The sequence below is a fragment of the Myotis brandtii genome, unplaced genomic scaffold (assembly GCF_000412655.1).
Source record: "Myotis brandtii unplaced genomic scaffold, ASM41265v1 scaffold454, whole genome shotgun sequence".
Classification (NCBI taxonomy): domain Eukaryota; kingdom Metazoa; phylum Chordata; class Mammalia; order Chiroptera; family Vespertilionidae; genus Myotis; species Myotis brandtii.
Genome location: NW_005367354.1, coordinates 1,293,611 through 1,313,219, shown reverse-complemented (window position 1 = coordinate 1,313,219; position 19,609 = coordinate 1,293,611). Strand labels below are relative to the sequence as shown.

The window sequence follows — 19,609 nt, the reverse complement described above, 5'->3', positions numbered from 1 at the left end:
CCCGGTTTTTTAAAAATACGTTTTTATTGATTTCTGAGAGGAAGAGAGAGAGAAATGTCAGTGATGAGAGAGAATCGTTGATTGGCTGCTTCCTGCACGCCCCACACTGGGGATCAAGCCCGCAACCCCGGGCATGTGCCCTGACCGGGAATCGAACCGTGACCTCCTGGTTCATAGGTCGACACTCAACCACTGAGCCATGCTTGCTGGGCCCTCCTTCCAAAATTTTGAGGCCTCAAGGCCAAGAGGCCTTTTGGCCCTACAGACCCTGGAGCAGAAACTGGGATTGTCTTTGGTAGGGTTGGGCCTCGGCGGTAGGGGGCTGTTGCTACCCATCCCTTTGGGGAGGGCTTTATTTTCTTACCTTTCTGGGATCTCCTAGGTGGGCCTTCTAGGCCAGTTACCTGGTGACTCTGTTCTCCCTCTTTGCAGTATTATATCATCGAAGTGAATGCCAGGCTCTCTCGAAGCTCTGCTCTGGCCAGTAAGGCCACAGGCTATCCACTGGCCTATGTGGCCGCCAAGCTGGCGTTGGGCATCCCTCTGCCTGAGCTCAGGTACAAGGGTTGGGGGAGATCAGGGAGGTAAAGAAAACTTTCAAGGACGGGGAGTATGAAAAGGACATTGGCCTGGAGGTATGGGGATGGAGAGAGCTATCTGGAGGCTCAGCTGGTATATCTCCCCCTCTGTCCTTCTGGCACCCCCACCCGATGGCTCCCAGGAACTCGGTGACAGGGGGAACAGCGGCCTTTGAGCCCAGCCTGGATTACTGTGTGGTGAAGATTCCTCGTTGGGACCTCAGCAAGTTCCTGCGCGTCAGCACAAAGATCGGAAGCTGCATGAAGAGCGTTGGTGAGACACGTCCGGAGACCCCTCCCCAGATCACCCCCCGGGGTCCCACCTGTCCCAAGAATCTGGAATGTCAGAGATAGTTCCCTGGCATGGCCTTTCAGCATCTACATTAGCAGCTTTTGGGAATACAGTTCCTCAGAGCTAATAGGGACATTTCAAACTAAGAAAGGAGGTCTTATTACTAGGAGTGGGGATCAAAGACATCTGGAAATCTATGTCAGAATACGCATGCCCCCCTCCCTCCCAGACAGCAGCTCAGACTCTGGGGGAGGCGGGGGGTGCTAGCCATCAGAGAATCCCATCTCCCTCATCTTACCATTGAGTAACTGAGGGGACCACGAAAGGAAAGTGTTGTGGCCGAATAGAGGGCAGAGCCAAGAACTGAAAACGACCTGCTTGCTGGCGTTCCTCTTACAGTGAGGCCAGTTCCGTGAAACTCCACCCACAGCATTTCATGGCATTTTGCCCACGGCCTTTAGGCTGTTAATGGCAGTGACTGTGCTAGTTTAAAACTCTGATGCTTAGGGCAAACACTGGCTGCTGTTTTTCTGTGAACCCTCTAAATCCACGTCAGCACAGTGATAGCCATTCTTTTTCTTTTTCTTTAAATATATTTAATTGATTTTAGAGAGGAAGGGAGAGGGTTAGTGGTCTGCAGACTGAAGGGTAGCCATTCTTTTGTTGTTGTTGGTTTGTTTTTTTGTTTCAGAGAGGAAGGGAGAGGGAGAGAGAGGTAGAAACATCAGTGATGAGAGAGAATCATTGATCAGCTGCCTCCTGCACGCCCCCTACTGGGAATTGAGCCTGCAACCCAGGCATGTGCCCTTGACTGGAATCGAACCCGGGACCCTTCAGTCCACAGGCTGATAGATACTCTATCCACTGAGTCAAACCAGCTAAGGCAGTGGTGGCCATTCCTAGCACATCTCCTTTCCTGGGCCCTTTCTGCCATGGTCACTAAATGAGATTTTTTTTTTAACACAATGTATAAGATGAGAGCAGGATTTCAGAGACCTTTTTTTTTTCTTTCTTTCTTTCTTTTAATTTGTTTTTATTGACGTCAGAGAGAGGAAGGGAGAGGGAGAGAGAGATGGAAACATCAATGATGAGAGAGAATCATTGATCAGCTGCATGCCCCTTACTGGAGATCGAGCCCTCAACTCAGGCATGTGCCCTGACCAGGAATTGAACTGTTACCTCCTGACTCATGGGTTGATGTTCAACCACAGGGCCACACCAGCCGGGCTCAGAGACCTTTTCATAAAAAGAAGGAAATTTAGTGGTGAGCAGTGAGTGGTCGGCCTCCGAGCGGTGGCAGGGCATGCTGGGATTGAGTTAATATGCTTCCTTATCGTGTCCTTTTAAGTCGTCTTAGGCTGTCCTCTAAGACACGTCAGCCCACCAAGCACGTGTACGAACCAAAGCGCCACCAGCCTTTATTGTGTTCGTATTCCCATTAAGAGCAATAGTAGCCTTTACTCAAGTTAAGTCTAAGCTCAGATATTATTTCAGAATTTTTAGAAATCTTACAAGACTGCCAAGTTGTTCCTTCTGGAGATGAATTTGTTACATGAAAATTATAGTAAACTTGGGAACAAAGCCATAATTAAATTGTGGCTAAAAGAAGTGGGTTGAAAATAGGACAATCAAAGATTGATTCCTAGATGAGACATCTCAGAGCTTTATATCTATTCAAGTATTCTTGGAATGTGATCTTTGGTAACTTTTATTTTTTTTATTTTTTTATTTTTTTTAAATATATTTTATTGATTTTTTACAGAGAGGAAGGGAGAGAGATAGAGAGTCAGAAACATCGATGAGAGAGAAACATCGATCAGCCGCCTCCCGCACATCTCCCATCGGGGATGTGCCTGCAACCCAGGTATATGCCCCTGACCGGAATCGAACCTGGGACCCCTTAGTCCGCAGGCCAACGCTCTATCCACTGAGCCAAACCGGTTTCGGCTGGTAACTTTTATTATACTAGTAAGATACACCTATCATTGAGAAATTAGAAAAGATAGTTTAACCAAAGAAGAATCACTTGTAATACTGTCACATAGAGATTAATTTGGACATATATATGAGTCCAGGATTTTTCTAGGCCTGCAAGTATGAGTGTTGGGTTTTTCTTTTACCCAAGATAAAACTCTTATGATATAAACACATTACAAAGGAATTAAAATCACTTTTAATCCAGTTCCTTAACACTGCTATTAGTATCTTGGTGTTTTAAATTTCTTTCTAAAGAAACAAATATTAGGATTGTAAATAAATACAGTTGGTAAGAAATACTTGAAAACCATGGAGTAAATTTTCAGAGGACATGAACAAAACCTTACAGAACAGGAAATCGGTAAACAAACGGGGCGGGTGGGGGGGGAGCTCACTCTTAGTAATAAATAGAAATCTAACCCTGGCCACGTGGTTCAGTTGGTTGGAGTGTCCTCCCATACACCAAAAAGATTTCGGGTTCAATCCCCAGTCAGGGTGTGTACCGGAGGTAACTGATCAATGTTTCTCTCACATCAGTGTTTCTCTCTTTTTCTCTCTGTCTCTCCCTCTCCCTCTCCCTTCCTCCATTCTTCCCTCTCTCTCCCTCTCTCTCTAAATCAATAAAAGCATGTCCTCTGTTGAGGATTAAAATAAATAAATAAAAGCATCATCCTTGGGTGAGGATTTAAATAAATAGAAATCTAGTTAAATGAGATAATCTGCTTAACAAAACATTTTTTTTGTGTTAATCCATCTGAGGATATTTTCCCATTGATTATTAGAGAGAATGGAAGGGAGGGGGAGGGAGATAGAGAGAAACATCATTGGTTGCCTCCTGCACGAGTCCCAACCTGACCAGGGCGGGGATTCAGCCTGCAACCAAGGTACATGCCCTTGACCAGAATCAAACCCAGGACCCTTCAGTCCTCGGGCTGATGCTCTATTTACTGAGCCAAATCGGCTAGGGCTTAATAAAAATTGTTTTAAATGATGATACACATTTCTTAGAAGGTTGGTTAAACGTATACTTTGTATTATAAAGCACAAACTTTTATAAAGCAATTCATACTTAACAAGAGCCAGAAAATGTATCTTACCTGTTGCCCCTGCACTTCTGGAAATTTATCCGAAGGGACTAACCCAAAGCATAGAAAACAGCCCTGGCTGGGTAGTTCAGTTGGTTAGAGCATCATCCTGATACCCCAAGGTTGCAGGCTTGATCCCCGGTCAGGACACATGTAAGAATCAACCAATGAATGCATAAGTGGAACATCAATTTGAAAGAGAAACATTGACCGGCTACCTCTTACACGCCCCCTACCCAGGGATTAAGCCCACAAACCTGGCATGTGACCTGACCAGGAATTGAACCGGCAACCTTTTGGTGAATAGGATGTTGCCCAACCAACTGAGCGACACTGGCCAGGGCCCATTTTAGGCATTTGAATTCCATATTCACGAATAAAACATGAAAATCGTAGAGGGCATGGGACCCGAGAACCTCCCGGAGGGGAGGGTTACTTGACTGTAAACCATAGACCTGGGCAGCTCCCCGACCACCAGGCCCTCAGTCTTTCCATCCTGTGTCTCCAGGTGAAGTCATGGGCATTGGGCGTTCCTTCGAGGAGGCCTTCCAGAAGGCGCTGCGCATGGTGGACGAGAACTGTATGGGCTTTGACCACACAGTAAAGCCAGTCAGTGACATGGTAAGTGGACGCTGCTGCTCTCTGTCCCCAGCCCAGGAGCCCATGACCAGCAATAGCAGCAGCAGTCTTCAGTGGACACTGGCTGTGTTTTCACTTTGCTGAGGATTTGGGGATGTCATCTCATTTGTTCTATGAGGACGTATTAGCCTTGGTTTGATAGAGGAGGAAACAGACTTAGGGAGGTGGCTGAACTTGCTGGGCGCTGCCTTGGCAGGGAGAGGCAGGGCCAGGATCCATGTCCAGGTTTTCGCGACTGCAGAGCCTCTGCGCCGGCCTGCCGTTTCCTCTTCTAAGATGATGACAGTCATGCTCTCGGCTGTCTGAGGTGCTGACAGTAGATTGGGAACATTTTGCTTAACATCCTGCCATCTCCTGCCTCTGCACAATGCTTCGTACCCATCTGTCTGCCCTCTCCCATTAGGAGTTGGAGACTCCGACAGATAAGCGGATCTTTGTGGTGGCAGCTGCTCTGTGGGCTGGCTACTCGGTGGAGCGCCTGTACGAGCTCACACGCATTGACCGCTGGTTCCTGCACCGCATGAAGCGGATCATCGCACACGCCCAGCTGCTGGAGCAGCACCGAGGGCAGCCTTTGCCCCCACACCTGCTGCACCAGGCCAAGCGCCTTGGTTTCTCAGACAAGCAGATCGCCCTTGCGGTTCTCAGGTGAGGTGGCGGCGAGGGCCTCGGGCTGAGAAATGTGGGGCAGTGACCCCTGGTACCAGTGAGAGGCCCCCAGAAAGGGAGGGTGGGGGGCGTTGGCGGCCTCTGACCTTCCCTCGGGTATTTTCCTCTGTGACCCCTGCCCTGGGATCTTCCTCCGCTACTCAGCCGGCACCGCTCGCCCAGGGCCTATGTTCCTGTCCTCTTTCCTTTAGCACAGAGCTGGCTGTCCGCAAGCTGCGGCAGGAGCTGGGGATCTGCCCGGCGGTGAAACAGATTGACACAGTGGCCGCTGAGTGGCCGGCGCAGACGAACTACCTGTACCTGACGTACTGGAGCACCACCCACGACCTCACCTTTCGGACGCCTCACGTCCTGGTCCTTGGCTCCGGCGTCTACCGAATCGGCTCCAGCGTCGAGTTCGACTGGTGTGCCGTGGGCTGCATCCAGCAGCTCCGGAAGGTCCGGGAGCTCGTCTCTCACACTGTTTTCCCTGCTGCTCTGTTCAGCTCCAGAGACTGCCTTCCACCCGTGCTCCGTCCTGGCACTTCCTGTTAATTGCTACTCTTGGCATCAATTGTAGGGCTTTGGGTTGGGGCAAAGGTCCCCTGAGCCTATCTTGTGCCCCACACAGGCATGTGTCTCCTTTCCAGCACTTGGTGCCACTTCTCAATGCCTGCGGTGCCGGCCCCACTTCCCTCCCAGGGGGGTGAGCTGCGCGGTTACTGAGGAAGCTGAGGCGGTGCTCTCCAGAGTAGGGGCTGTGGCTTAGTTTCTCCATCTCCCCCTCTCACCTGATTGCTAATCTCAGTCCCTCCCCATTGCAGATGGGGTATAAGACCATCATGGTGAACTACAACCCGGAGACAGTCAGTACCGACTATGACATGTGTGACCGACTCTACTTTGATGAGATCTCTTTTGAGGTGAGAGGGATGCAGGCTCTCTCAGCCTGAGGGGCCGGGATCAAGTGGGAGTAACTGGCTGACATAAGATCCTTTGGAAGTTGTGGGGTGTGAAGGGACGTGGTGGCGGGTGAGGAGCAGTGAGCCAGAGGCCGAGGCCCTGACCCCACTTGTCCCCACCGCCGTGTCTCCTCCTGCCCTGTAGGTGGTGATGGACATCTATGAGCTGGAGAGCCCCGAAGGCGTGATCCTCTCCATGGGAGGGCAGCTGCCCAACAACATGGCCATGGCTTTGCATCGGCAGCAGTGCCGGGTGCTGGGCACCTCCCCTGAAGCCATCGACTCGGCTGAGAACCGTTTCAAGTTCTCCCGGCTCCTTGATACCATTGGCATCAGCCAGCCTCAGTGGAGGGAGCTGAGTGACCTGGAGGTGGGCTGGGACCTCGTGGGAGGCTGGAGGATGGCATGGGTGAGTGCGACCAACCTAGCTAAGCTCCCTGCACCCTTAGTCTGCTCGCCAGTTCTGCCAGACGGTGGGGTACCCCTGCGTGGTGCGCCCCTCCTATGTGCTGAGTGGCGCTGCTATGAATGTGGCCTACACTGATGGGGACCTGGAGCGCTTCCTGAGCAGCGCAGCAGCCGTCTCCAAGGAGCACCCTGTGGTCATCTCCAAGTTCATCCAGGAGGCCAAGGTAGGCTGCAGACAAAGAAGTCTCTGAGGGCAGCCCCTCTCTGGTCCTACAGACGTTCATAGGCACCGTGGACTGGGAAGGCTGGGTTGCACCAGGGCTCTTAAAGCAAGGGAGCACCTGGGGCAAGTGGGAGAAGACAGTGGTCCTTGCTCCACCTCACATTGCCCTGCGCACACACACATGCCCTCCCCCCAGGAGATTGACGTGGACGCTGTGGCCTGTGATGGTGTGGTGGCAGCCATCGCCATCTCAGAGCATGTGGAGAATGCAGGCGTGCACTCCGGGGATGCCACCCTGGTGACCCCACCACAAGACATCACTGCCAAAACCCTGGAGCGGATCCAGGCCATCGTGCATGCCGTGGGCCAGGAGCTGCAGGTCACGGGACCCTTCAATCTGCAGCTGATTGCCAAGGTAGGGAGGGGGGTTAAAGGAAGGGACGAAAGGGCCACAGTGCCTCCTCGTTCTGTGCTGGCCCCAGTGCCAGGGAGCTCGGCCCTCTCTCCGGCCCTCGTGAAAGTAGGCACGAAGGCTGGAGGGACGGGTGGTGACTAGGACCCGCAGTGTCAGGGTTTCTGACCTGGTCGATTCCCCACAGAAATAAGTGAGGGGATGAGTCGAGGTCAGGGAGGTACGTCCGCAAGCCCAGCCTGGGAAGGCCTGACCGTTCTTCTCTGCCCCAGGACGACCAGCTGAAAGTCATCGAATGCAACGTGCGTGTCTCTCGCTCCTTTCCCTTCGTCTCCAAGACACTGGGCGTAGACCTGGTAGCCTTAGCCACGCGGGTCATCATGGGGGAAGAAGTGGAGCCTGTGGGGCTCATGACTGGCTCTGGAGTCGTGGGGGTCAAGGTAAGGAGGATCGGCACCCTGAGGTTCGCAGGCAGCAGCCGGAGGCAGGGGGAGAGAGTTCCCTCACGTACACGTTGGCAGTCAGCATGTAAACCCAACACCTGCTGTGGGCAGGCGTTGCTCGGCCGTGGAGCGATGAGGTGGCCTCTGTCCCTTAGGAGCTTTCACTCTAATGGGAGGCGAGAGAAGTTGGGTCCAAAACAGCTTGTTTATAGGACAGTTTCTAATAGGCCTACATAGTAGAGATATGAAAAATGCTAAAGGAGTTTGCAGACAGCAGGTACCACTTCCAAAAAGGGTGACCTGGGACGGCTTCAGAGGCACGGTGGCACTTGAACTAGGCCTGGAAGGACGGTCGGCTGTTTGATTTGCAGAGCTTGTCCAAGGCCAGGGGACAGCCGAGGGAGGCTGAGGGAAGGCCCAGGTGTGCTGGGGAGGCAGCTGGTGGTGGGTGTAGGGCACACGTGGAGCAGCAGCAGGCAGGCTAACCCCGCTGTTTGGATGGGACCCAGGAGAGGGTCTGTGGCTGCCTCTCCCACTGGGGAGGTGGCCCCTCGCCCTGGCCTCTCTCACCTCCTGCTCCCTCAGGTGCCCCAGTTTTCCTTCTCCCGCCTGGCGGGTGCTGACGTGGTGTTGGGTGTGGAAATGACCAGCACCGGGGAAGTGGCCGGCTTTGGGGAGAGCCGCTGTGAGGCCTACCTCAAGGCCATGCTAAGCACTGGCTTTAAGATCCCCAAGAAGAACATCCTGCTGACCATTGGCAGCTATAAGGTACAGAATTGGGGGTGGGGGTGGATGGCCTGGCCTTGAAGTGGGAGACTGGAAAGCATAACCTCATCTTCCTCTGCTTGGTCAGAACAAGAGTGAGCTGCTCCCAACTGTGCGGCTGCTGGAGAGCCTGGGCTACAGCCTCTATGCCAGTCTGGGCACCGCCGACTTCTACACCGAGCACGGGGTCAAGGTACAGGCTCCACGGCCTCCCCACACTGCCCTGCAAGGGTTCGAAAGCACCAAAGAATTCTTTCCCTCTTCCCCTGCTTTTATTGTTATTGTACAAATCATGTATATTCCATTCAGAGAGAGTAGAATATGCAGAAAAGAAAAAAGCCCTGAGAGTTCTCTACCACTGTTAACATCTCTATATATAAAAGCCTAAGCTACTGTTAAGGCTGGACAACCGGATGACCGGCTGGTAGCTGTTACCTGCACTGACCACCAGGGGGCAGATGCTCAACACAGGAGCTGCCACAGCCAACCTCCCCCTGACCGGCCAGCCCAGATCAGCCTGATCGCCAGCCAGGCCAAGGGACCCCACCCGTGCATGAATTCATGCACCAGGCATCTAGTTCTAATATATTTTTTCTCAGAATTTTTTCTGTGTGTGTGTGTGTGTGTGTGGAGGGCATCTAGTTCTAATATATTTTTTCTCAGAATTTTTTCTGTGTGTGTGTGTGTGTGTGTGTGTGTGTGTAGGCTCATCCTGCAGAGTCCATCACAAGTTTAGATGTCTTCCCTGTCAAGAAATAGACTGCCACTAGCAAATAGAGGCAGCCCTGGTCCCCACCCAGTCTTCTCATGGGCTCTCAGGCCTCCTCCCCTCCCTTCAGGCCGGCCTTCCTGACCCCTGCCAGGCTCAGATTGGCCCTGCCCTTGTCTCGGCCCCAGGTAACAGCTGTGGACTGGCACTTTGAGGAGGCAGTCGATGGTGAGTGTCCACCACAGCGAAGCATCTTGGAGCAGCTGGCAGAGAATCACTTTGAGCTGGTGATTAACCTGTCCATGCGTGGAGCTGGGGGCCGCCGTCTGTCTTCCTTCGTCACCAAGGGCTACCGTACCCGACGTCTGGCCGCTGACTTCTCTGTGCCCCTCATCATTGACATCAAATGCACCAAACTATTTGTGGAGGTAACTGAGACCTGGGTGCAGGGAGGGAGACAGCCAGTGCTAATGGGGGAGGAGGGAGAAGTGAGCATGTCGTGGGTCGGGAAATCTCAATATGAAGCAGCCACGCTAGTAATCCGACTTTGTGGCTGCAGAGAGAGAAGGTGAAGATAGGCAGGAGCCTGGTTTATGGGAAACCCAGTCCCTACCTACAACTCCCAGGATGCCCTTAAGTCAGAGCTGACCGTGGTTTTCATCTGCAGGCCCTGGGCCAGATCGGGCCAGTCCCTCCCATGAAGGTGCATGTTGACTGCATGACCTCCCAAAAGCTTGTGCGGCTACCTGGTACGTGCAGCTCAGGGGGACCTGGCTCTGGCCGCTGGGAACAGCTGTCAGAGACCCTGGTGTGGTGGGGAATGGCCGAGGGCCCACCCCTGCCCTGGACTGCACAGCGTGGACGCCCCGAATCTTGGTCACTCTGAGCTCCTTCACTCCCCAGTCCACACTGCCCTTGATTGAGTTACCTCCCACCTCTCGCTTTCATTTTCCTGCCGCCCCAGTTACTTCCTGGATGCCCTTCACGTATGAATCTTCCTCTGATCTTACCGCCTCCCCATTCTCCCAGGACTGATTGATGTGCACGTGCACCTGCGGGAACCAGGTGGCACACACAAGGAGGATTTTGCCTCGGGCACAGCTGCCGCCCTGGCTGGAGGTGTCACCATGGTGTGTGCCATGCCTAATACCCGGCCCCCCATCATCGATGCCCCCGCTCTGGCCCTGGCCCAGAAGGTGAGCTCTTGCACCCCTGCTTCATGGTGACCCATGTGTCCCCACCAGCCTCCCCCTGCCCCTCCCCAGGGGCCCAGGCCACTGGTGCCAGACTGGCATGGGTGCGCTGGGCCCTTATCTCATATTGTCCTCCCCAGCTGGCAGAGGCTGGTGCCCGCTGTGACTTCGCCTTATTCCTCGGAGCCTCGTCGGAAAATGCAGGGACCCTGGGTCCGGTGGCTGGGTCTGCTGCTGGGCTGAAGCTCTACCTCAACGAGACCTTCTCCGAGCTGCGGCTGGACAGCGTGGACCAGTGGATGGAGGTAGGGAGTGGGCAGTGGGGGGGCGGCAGCCGGACAATCCCTGCTGGCTGGAGAGCCCCACAAAGTGGGCCGACAGCAGTGAGGAGCCAAGAGAGCTCTGTGAGGGCTCCAGGCTCTCCCAGAAAATTCTTTCTGCCCCCAGCATTTCGAGACGTGGCCGCCCCACCTTCCCATCGTGGCCCACGCGGAGCGGCAGAGCGTGGCCGCTGTCCTCATGGTGGCTCAGCTGACCCAGCGCTCGGTGCACATCTGTCACGTGGCACGGAAGGAGGAGGTGAGGCACCAGGAGGTCAGGGGAGTCCTTGGGGGCAGTGAGGGTCCAAGGAGCCTGGAGCTGGACCCTCAGCTTGTCCGCCCCATAACTTTCAAGAAGGGATGTTGGCTGCGGGGCTTGTGGGGCAGGGCGTCGGGAGAGGCCTCCTCTGCATTTCCGTGCTCTCCCCCCAGATCCTGCTGATTAAAGCCGCCAAGGCCCGGGGGCTGCCCGTGACCTGTGAGGTGGCGCCCCACCATCTGTTCCTGAGCCGAGACGACCTGGAGCGCCTGGGGCCTGGGAAGGGGGAGGTCCGGCCTGAGCTGGGCTCCCGGCAGGACGTGGAGGCCCTGTGGGAGAACATGGCCGTCATCGACTGCTTCGCCTCAGACCACGGTGAGCGGGCCCGCAGTGCGCCTCCTCTGCCCAGCAGGGCCCGTGCCCAGCCCAGGGGATCTGGGCCAGGCCCCTGGCCCCACGAAGACTGCGACTTGATCTGTGCAGTGCCCCAGCCCCTATACAGTGCCGGGTGCGCGGTGGGTGCTTGATAAACGTTCAGTGAAAGAATGAACAAGGACATAAGTGAAATGGTACACGAGAGACCATGGGGAAGGGTGGGCCCCAGAAGATGGCCGTCGTTCCTGTTCACCATTTCCCGATCCCCAGAGAAGAGAGTGCCGGGAGGGAGGCGGCAGTCCTGGCCTGGCTCCCCGAGGTGGAGGTGACAGGTGCTGAGGGTCTGCCCTTTCTCCAGCCCCCCACACCTTGGAGGAGAAGTGTGGGCCCCGGCCGCCCCCTGGCTTCCCCGGGCTAGAGACCATGCTGCCGTTGCTGCTGACGGCTGTGAGCGAGGGCCGGCTCAGTCTGGACGACCTGCTGCAGCGCCTGCACCACAACCCTCGGCGGATCTTTCATCTGCCCCCACAGGAGGACACCTACGTGGAGGTGGGGGATGGCGGGATGCGGCCCAGAGCAGCGGGGGCCTCTCCAACCCTGGGCTTCTCCCATGGGTGGTCTTTCCCTCGCTTCACTCTTGACTCCGGCAGGTGGATCTGGAGCATGAATGGACAGTCCCCAGCCACATGCCCTTCTCCAAGGCCCACTGGACACCCTTTGAGGGGCAGAAGGTGAAGGGCACCGTGCGACGTGTGGTCCTACGAGGAGAGGTTGCCTATATTGATGGGCAGGTACGTGTGTGGCCGGTGCCCAATCCCAGTTGTGTCGTTTCATCCCACCCAGCACATCTGTGCTGTCCACTACCCCTCCAGCTGCCCTGGTTCAGTCCCCCAGGGCACTCTTTCTCCTTGCTGGTGTCATTCCTTCAATCCCAGTCGGGCTCTCTCCTCACTCCCCGCCCCTGCCTCCTGCCTGCAGGTTCTGGTGCCCCCGGGCTACGGACAGGATGTTCGCAAGTGGCCTCAGGGAGCCGTTCCCCAGCTCACGCCCTCAGCCCCAGCCGCCAGCGAGGTCAACACGGTACACACACTGCTGGGCTGGGGGGAGTCTGGGAGTGGCAGCCAGGGCTGGGGTTTCAGGGTGGAAGGCTCTTTACTTGACAGTTAAGATCCCCACCACCTGCTTCTGTCTGCTGCAGACCACAGAATTAACTGTCAGTTTAGGAGGTTGCCTGTGGGAAACACGGATCCATTAACCAGAGATCTCGGGGGCGGTGGTGGGGCCAGCACGCGCCTCTAGAAAGCAGAGTGCCTGCCCTGCTGCGGACAGCACCGTGCTCGGGGGGGGTCCTCGAGAATGGAGTCCCTGTGGACACTGAGCAGTTGGCTTTCATGATGGGGTGAACTTGAGAAGGGGCTGGGTCAGTGGTTTTTCAAACACGAGACCAGTGTTTGCTCTGCAGACGCCTGAAAGGCCCCGCCGGGGCGTCCCAGGGCTTCCTGATGGCCGCTTCCACCTGCCGCCCCGAATCCACCGAGCCTCGGACCCAGGTCTGCCAGGTAAGAGGCCTGTCATGTCGGTGCGCCACCTGGACGTGGAGATGTGGGGCAGCCCCTCTCCCCTGCGCCCCCAGTGTCCCGGATGCAACAGGGGCCTGGGAGCTGATCCAGGCCCTCCCCTCCCCACACCTCATCGCTATCTCCTTACCCTGTCCTTCCTGCCACCCCCTCATTCTAGTCTGACCCACTGTACCAACCTTTGCCTAAATCAGTCTGCCCAGCGTCAGGTAGGCCCCCACAGCTTCTTCTCACAGGCCCTTTTTGTTGTGGGCAGCTGCATTCCTGCGCCTGGGAACTGGGATCCCACAGGGCAGCAGAGCGTGGGGTAAATCCAGGGGGTGATGTGAGCCTGGCCGTTCCCTTCCCTAGGATCCCTTTGCCACTTGGGAGGGCCCGGGGGGGTTGGGGGCCACTGCTCATCTACAGCAGCCCCATGGGAAATCACGTGTGCCCCCAGAGCTGCTAGTCCTTTGCCCTCCCCTAACCTGCTGGAGCTACTGTGGTGTGAGTCAGTTTAACACAGACTCTGTCATTCAGAGTCCAGGTGGGAGGGGGAGGGGAGGTCTTCTCAGCCCTCACCCCCAGGCTTACATCTGTGCTGTTGCCTGTTTGCAGCCGAGGAGCCAAAGGAAAAGGTGTCTCGGAAGGCAGCTGAGCCAGGTGAGAGCCCCCCTCCCCCCGACACACTCGCCTCGGGGACCTCTGATCCGGCCTGGCAGGAGGGACACTCTGACCAGCCTCTTCTGCCCCGTCCCTCACAGCAGAGCTGATGGGAACCCTTGATGGCACCTGCTACCCTCCACCACCAGTACCTAGACAGGCATCACCCCAGAACCTGGGGACCCCTGGCCTGCTGCACCCCCAGACCTCACCCCTGCTACACTCATTAGTGGGCCAACATATCCTGTCCGTCCAGCAGTTCACCAAGGACCAGGTGCCTGGGGGCGGGGGACCGGGGCACCAGAGCGAAAGGATCTGGCAGCTTGGGGCCGGGACCTCCAGGCGCTGCCCTCCCAGCTGACTCCGGATCTTTCTTAGATGTCTCACCTGTTCAATGTGGCGCGCACGATGCAGAAAAAGCGGAGCCTCGACATCCTCAAGGTCAGGGTCGGGCCATGGGCTGAGGATCCCGGCCCGTCAGCAGGGCTGTGCGGTGGTCAGGGGGGCCTCCCTCCCCTGCCATAAGCACCTCGTGTGAGTCCGAACCTCCCTCTCACTCAGCTTTCTCTGCTGGGAGGGCCTGCTGCTCCAGGTCCCATGTCCTCCTGTCAGCATGCAGCTGACTTGCGAAGCCCTGAGCATCAGCCCACTCACCTGGTCCCTTGGTCTGTGCTGATGGACTCGTGGGGGAGAGCTGGGATGTTTCCTTTTCTCCCAGAGAATGTGTCTCATTCAGACGCTTAGCAATGGCTTTTTGGAGGCAGAGCCTTTAGCTCAGCATGACACAGATGGTGGCATTCGTGGGGAGGGTTGGGGGAGGGATCCTCGCAGACTCCCTTGTGTAAGCCGCAGAGAGGCAGCCTGTGTGTGCCCTGAGAGGAACACACACGTACACATCCCTCTCCCCCAGGGAAAGGTGATGGCCTCCATGTTCTACGAGGTGAGCACGAGGACCAGCAGCTCCTTTGCAGCAGCCATGGCCCGGCTGGGGGGCTCTGTGCTCAGCTTCTCAGAAGCCACATCCTCCGTCCAGAAGGGTGAATCCCTGGCCGACTCCGTGCAGACCATGAGCTGCTACGCCGACGTCGTGGTGCTTCGGCACCCCCAGCCCGGAGCCGTGGAGGTGAGGCGCCTGGGCTCCTGTGCCCGGGACCCAGGGAGGGCGGGGCTGAGGCTGGGAGACGCAGAGGGCAGGACTCTCCTCCCTTGTGCCGTTTTCACAGCTGGCAGCCAAGCACTGCCGGAGGCCAGTGATCAACGCTGGGGATGGGGTTGGAGAGCATCCCACCCAGGCCCTGCTGGACATCTTCACCATCCAGGAGGAGCTTGGCACTGTCAACGGCATGACGGTGAGGGGGGGGCTGCCCAGGGAGGCCCGGCGAGGGAGGCGGTGGGAAGTCGCTCCTTGACCCCGGGCATGCTGCATCAAGGAGACCCACATGCGGGCCGAGGCCAAAGCTCTGAAATGGGAAGGGGTGCTCAGTATGGGGGCCCTCTTGTGACGGGGTTCCTCCCCTAGATCACGATGGTGGGGGACCTGAAGCACGGACGCACAGTGCACTCCCTGGCTTGCCTGCTTACCCAGTACCGAGTCAGCCTGCGCTACGTGGCACCGCCCGGCCTGTGCATGCCGCCCGACGTGTGGGCCTTCGTGGCCTCCCGTGGCACCAAGCAGGTGAGGCCCCGGGAGCCCTGGGGGGCCGGGGTCAGGCAGGCAGACCTGGCCCTGCATTCACCCCACCTCGGCCTCGCTCTTCAGGAGAAGTTTGAGAGCATCGAGGCGGCGCTGCCCGACACCGACGTGCTGTACATGACTCGGATCCAGAAGGAGCGCTTCGCCTCTGCCCAGGAGTATGAAGCTGTGAGTGCCGGGGCTCAGGAGCCGGGGCTGGTGCGCCGGGCACCCTGACAAGAGGCCAGGAGGGTGGGGAGGCTCCTGGAGCTTGGTCAGCGCCCTGGGTGTGGTCACGTCCTGTGGGTGTGGCGGGGACCTGGGGGAGCTGGGGCTGTGGCCTCATGCCTCCCTACCCTGAGGTGCTGACAGGGCCCCTGTCTGTCTCAGTGCTTCGGCCAGTTCATCCTCACTCCCCACATCATGACCCGGGCCAAGAAGAAGATGGTGGTGATGCACCCCATGCCCCGCGTCAACGAGATCAGGTGACGTGACGAGAGTGGAGGCTCCCCTGGGGGCTGGCTGGGGGGCCCACTGAGGCCTGGATAGGCCATCGCGGGCTTTGTGGTGACTCTCGCCTTCTCTCGCAGCGTGGAGGTGGACTCGGACCCCCGAGCAGCCTACTTCCGCCAGGCCGAGAACGGCATGTACATACGCATGGCTCTGTTAGCCACCGTGCTGGGCGTGCTGGGCCGCCTCTAGGGCCCCGCTCCTCAGCCTTTGGCCCAACTGCTGGGCACGGAATCCGGTGCCCCCCACGGGGGCCACACACGCCGATGCTCTGGGGTATCCAGGTAGCTCCCGTGCTCATATGCACACATGTGCAGACCACACTCCTGGTATTGGACTGGACAGAGCTCTGCAGCACAGGGGTTAAACTGTCTCCCGCTTGCACCTCAATTCTGTACAGTTTTTCTACTGACTTAATAAATAGCTTAGCTGCCTCTAGTCCTGCTTCCTTGCATGTCTTTTGGCTTCAGCATAGGATGCCAAGTGTAATAAGCAGAGCTTTCTTCCAGAAAATGAGAACGGCAGGCTCCTGCTCGAGCCAGGGCTGAGCAGCCAAGTTCAGCATTATCGGAGCCATGGCTCTTTGGGGTCTGGGCAGGAACATGCTGTTCTGTTGGAGACCTGAGCCACGCGGATATATGTGCAGCCCTCCTTCCTCAATTAAGTTGCACTCCAAGTCCTGACATGAGTCCTGGTGAAAGAAGGCTCAGCAGCCTGCTGGTGAGGTTCATGATCCTGTAGGCCTCTTCTCTCCTCTGCCTGGTCGGTCCTTCAGTAGCTGAGGCGGCCACTGATCCTCACACCTCGCCTGGAAGTTCTCAAGCTGCCAGCACTGCTGGGAGCCTCTGCCTGACCCGGGACTTTTCAGACTGGACTAGGGACAGAGGGCTGAGGGGCACTCTGGCTGGGAAACCCCGGGGTAGGGGACGGGTGCAGTAGCTCATGCGTCTGCAGGTTAGGGCCTCCGTGGGTCTTCCAGCGTGTGAGCTGTCCATCCCAGGAACTTCAGTAGCATTCGGGACATGCCTTGATCCCACGGACTCACTGAGTGCCCTCTGGGTACAAAGCACCACGCGCGATGGGAGTACAGGGACGAACAAGATAGTTCTGCCCTCAGTTTTGAAGCCTCGGGTGGCACGGCATTAGGGACGCGTTGATTGAACACGTTTGCACGAGATGGCCCAAACATCACGCAGTGCTGGCTCCATCGTCACCCAGGAAGAGCCTGCTTCATGCAAAGAGCTAGTGGCATGTTTCAGCGGTAGGAAAGGAGAAGGAACTCTTTTTTTTTTTTAAAGAGTGAACAAGAACTTAACGCATTTTTTTGGTTTTTGGTTTTTGGTTTTTGGTTTTTGGTTAATCCTCACCCAAGGATATTTTTTCCATTGATTTTTAGAGTGGAATGGAGGAGGAGAGAGAGAGAAACATCGATGTAAGAGAGACACATCGAGTGGTTGCCCCCTGCACGTGCCCCAACCAGCGCCAGGAATCAAACCCACAACCCTTCAGGCTGCAGGCTCTACCCCAGTGGTTCTCAACCTTCCTAATGCCGCGACCCTTTAATACAGTTGCTCATGTTGTGGTGACCCCCAATTTCATTGTTACAAATTGAACATAATTAAAGCATAGTGATTAATCACAAAAACAATATGTAATTATATATGTGTTTTCCGATAGTCTTAGGCGACCCCTGTGAAAGGCTCGTTCGACCCCCAGGTTGAGAACCGCTGCTCTAACCACTGAGCAACTGGCTAGGGCAACACATTGTTTAATCTCATGCCAACTTTTCAACTGTTTCTGCAGATGCAGAAATTGTTACTGCGTGGCTTACCAGTCACATAGCTAGGGTTCACAACAGGACTACTAACGCATCCATGGGCAGCCAGTTTTCAGAAAAGAGCGATCAGCACAGATCTGGAGTCAGGAAGGCCCACGGAGCTGGGACTCGATTCGGGCTGGTTCCTGAGGAAGGGGCGGGCTTTGGCAGGTGGGTGGGAGGAAGATGAAGACACTTCTAGCCCAGCTTGCATGGCAGTTCTGTGTCTGCAGCACAGCGAGGAGACCCAGCAGGCGTTCCTGCTCTGTCTAGTTAGGGTTGAGAGCCTGGTAGGCCAGACCAAGGGGTCTGGATGTAGATTCCAACAAATGGGAATTCATATCCACAGGCGCTGTTTGAACAGGGTGGGTGAGCTATCGGGCCATCTGCTGCTCAGGGGAGCTGAGCCCTCTCCCGTCCCACCAATATCCCTTCCCAGGCTTCCAAACCCCGGCCCTGGCGAGTTCTTCCTCAGGTACTTGGAGGACTTGGTTGGTTGGAAAAGAGAGTTATCATTTAAAGAAGCTGCTGGTCCTCTCCAGAGCTCCTGTTACCCTTCTTGGGCTATTCAAACAAGTCAGATTATTCTCCCACGAACTTGGGAACCTGTCACACAGATTCCCACGGAACTCGGAGAGCCTCGTCCTCAAGTGGAAGCAGTGTTTGCTGCCAAGCGGCAGGCACAGTGTACTCAGTTGCTAAGTGGTGGGAGGTGTTTCTGCCCTGATCCTTTCTTTGGCTCTCCTCGTCATAACACAGCTCTCAGTTGACTAAACTCTTCCCCCTTTCAACCAGAAATGAGATCTTATTACACTGGGAAATAAAAGAAGCTACAAGAAACGAAAACAGCCCGGCCTGTGTGGCTCAGTGGTTGAGCATCAACCCATGAACCAGAAGGTCACTGGTCCCATTCCCTGTCGGGGCACATGCCCGGTTGTGGGCTCAATCACAGCCGATGGATGTTGATTCTGCCCCACTGATGTTTCTATCTCTCCTCTTTCTCTCACTAAAAAATCAATGAAAACATTTTTTTTTAAAGAAAGACATAAAAACAGTCCTTTAAACAAAATACCCATATCTGAGCCTGTTCTACATTTATTGAGAAGGTCATAGGCCCCAGCTAATTATTAACCATAAAAAGTTTCCTGGTCTTTCCTCCTGAGATGTTTAAGAGATTTGATCTTTTTTTTTTTTTTAAGTTAACATAGCTCTAGTCACGTGCCAAGGACTGTTTGTTCTAGCACTTCACAATATTCACATTCTTTTTACTTTGACTTTTGGATGAACCCTTATTTCCCCCCAACTCTCGTGAAAAGAGGTCCGACCTAACATGTTCACTTGTCACCGCAAAGTCATTTCCCCCAACTATTCACTGTTTTAGTGAAAAAAATCGCCTCCAAATAGGCATTCCATTTGGAGCTCTGTCACCTTCATCCTGTTCTTGTCTCATCACTAATGAACGGCAACCGGCGCACCTCGGGGCTTCAAGTTGAAAGGGTAGAGTTGGGAGTTCCGGAGGTAACATTGGCAGGCATCTCTGATTCTGTAACAATATCCCATAGACCAGCTGTGGGCAAACTACGGCCCGCGGGCTGGATCCGGCCCGTTTGAAATGAATAAAACTAAAAAAAAAAAAAAAAAGACCGTACCCTTTTATGTAATGATGTTTACTTTGAATTTATATTAGTTCACACAAACACTCCATCCATGCTTTAGTTCCGGCCCTCCGGTCCAGTTTAAGAACCCTTTGTGGCCCTCGAGTCAAAAAGTTTGCCCACCCCTGCCATAGACTGTGGGAGACAGTGGCTGGTGGAGGCCTGGAGCAGAGAATGAGCACGAGGTGAAATGAGTGCATGGGAAGATAGTTTAGGAGCAGCATCTGGAAGAGATGGGGGGTAGGAGCCATTCCACCACCCATTAGGATGTTGCACTAAATGCAGACCATGGGTGAAGAGGGTCTGGACTAACAGACAGGAATGGATGTTATAAAATACTAAGGCCGGTGTGGCTCAGTGGTTGGGCATTGACCCATGAACCAGGAAGTCATGCTTCAATTCCAGGTTGGGGCACATGCCCAGGTTTCAGGCTCAATCCCCAACAGGAG

General features: G+C 55.5%; 1 protein-coding gene across 5 annotated transcripts in view; it reads left to right on the top strand.

Moving 5' to 3' along the window:
* CAD (carbamoyl-phosphate synthetase 2, aspartate transcarbamylase, and dihydroorotase) overlaps positions 1 to 16,127 on the top strand; it is a 25,239-nt gene extending 9,112 nt beyond the window's left edge. The window contains exons 14-44 of one of the 5 annotated variants that reach the window (XM_005874864.2): positions 433 to 557; positions 722 to 852; positions 4,441 to 4,553; positions 4,975 to 5,219; positions 5,432 to 5,678; positions 6,044 to 6,142; positions 6,327 to 6,551; positions 6,631 to 6,813; positions 7,009 to 7,227; positions 7,497 to 7,664; positions 8,253 to 8,435; positions 8,521 to 8,625; positions 9,330 to 9,569; positions 9,809 to 9,890; positions 10,171 to 10,337; positions 10,475 to 10,639; positions 10,782 to 10,913; positions 11,087 to 11,288; positions 11,647 to 11,837; positions 11,939 to 12,079; positions 12,267 to 12,368; positions 12,751 to 12,847; positions 13,463 to 13,507; positions 13,612 to 13,781; positions 13,886 to 13,948; positions 14,418 to 14,630; positions 14,731 to 14,856; positions 15,027 to 15,182; positions 15,267 to 15,368; positions 15,570 to 15,664; positions 15,770 to 16,127. In XM_005874864.2, the coding sequence (XP_005874926.1) occupies positions 433 to 557; positions 722 to 852; positions 4,441 to 4,553; positions 4,975 to 5,219; positions 5,432 to 5,678; positions 6,044 to 6,142; positions 6,327 to 6,551; positions 6,631 to 6,813; positions 7,009 to 7,227; positions 7,497 to 7,664; positions 8,253 to 8,435; positions 8,521 to 8,625; positions 9,330 to 9,569; positions 9,809 to 9,890; positions 10,171 to 10,337; positions 10,475 to 10,639; positions 10,782 to 10,913; positions 11,087 to 11,288; positions 11,647 to 11,837; positions 11,939 to 12,079; positions 12,267 to 12,368; positions 12,751 to 12,847; positions 13,463 to 13,507; positions 13,612 to 13,781; positions 13,886 to 13,948; positions 14,418 to 14,630; positions 14,731 to 14,856; positions 15,027 to 15,182; positions 15,267 to 15,368; positions 15,570 to 15,664; positions 15,770 to 15,881 (4,644 nt within the window). In that variant the 3' untranslated portion in view covers positions 15,882 to 16,127. Of the gene's footprint in view, positions 1 to 432; positions 558 to 721; positions 853 to 4,440; positions 4,554 to 4,974; positions 5,220 to 5,431; positions 5,679 to 6,043; positions 6,143 to 6,326; positions 6,552 to 6,630; positions 6,814 to 7,008; positions 7,228 to 7,496; positions 7,665 to 8,252; positions 8,436 to 8,520; positions 8,626 to 9,329; positions 9,570 to 9,808; positions 9,891 to 10,170; positions 10,338 to 10,474; positions 10,640 to 10,781; positions 10,914 to 11,086; positions 11,289 to 11,646; positions 11,838 to 11,938; positions 12,080 to 12,266; positions 12,369 to 12,750; positions 12,848 to 13,462; positions 13,508 to 13,608; positions 13,782 to 13,885; positions 14,388 to 14,417; positions 14,631 to 14,730; positions 14,857 to 15,026; positions 15,183 to 15,266; positions 15,369 to 15,569; positions 15,665 to 15,769 lie in introns of those variants that run through there. The other 4 variants (XM_005874863.2, XM_014546636.1, XM_014546635.1 and 1 more) reach the window with 4 other exon arrangements.
* Positions 16,128 to 19,609: the final 3,482 nt, after the last annotated feature.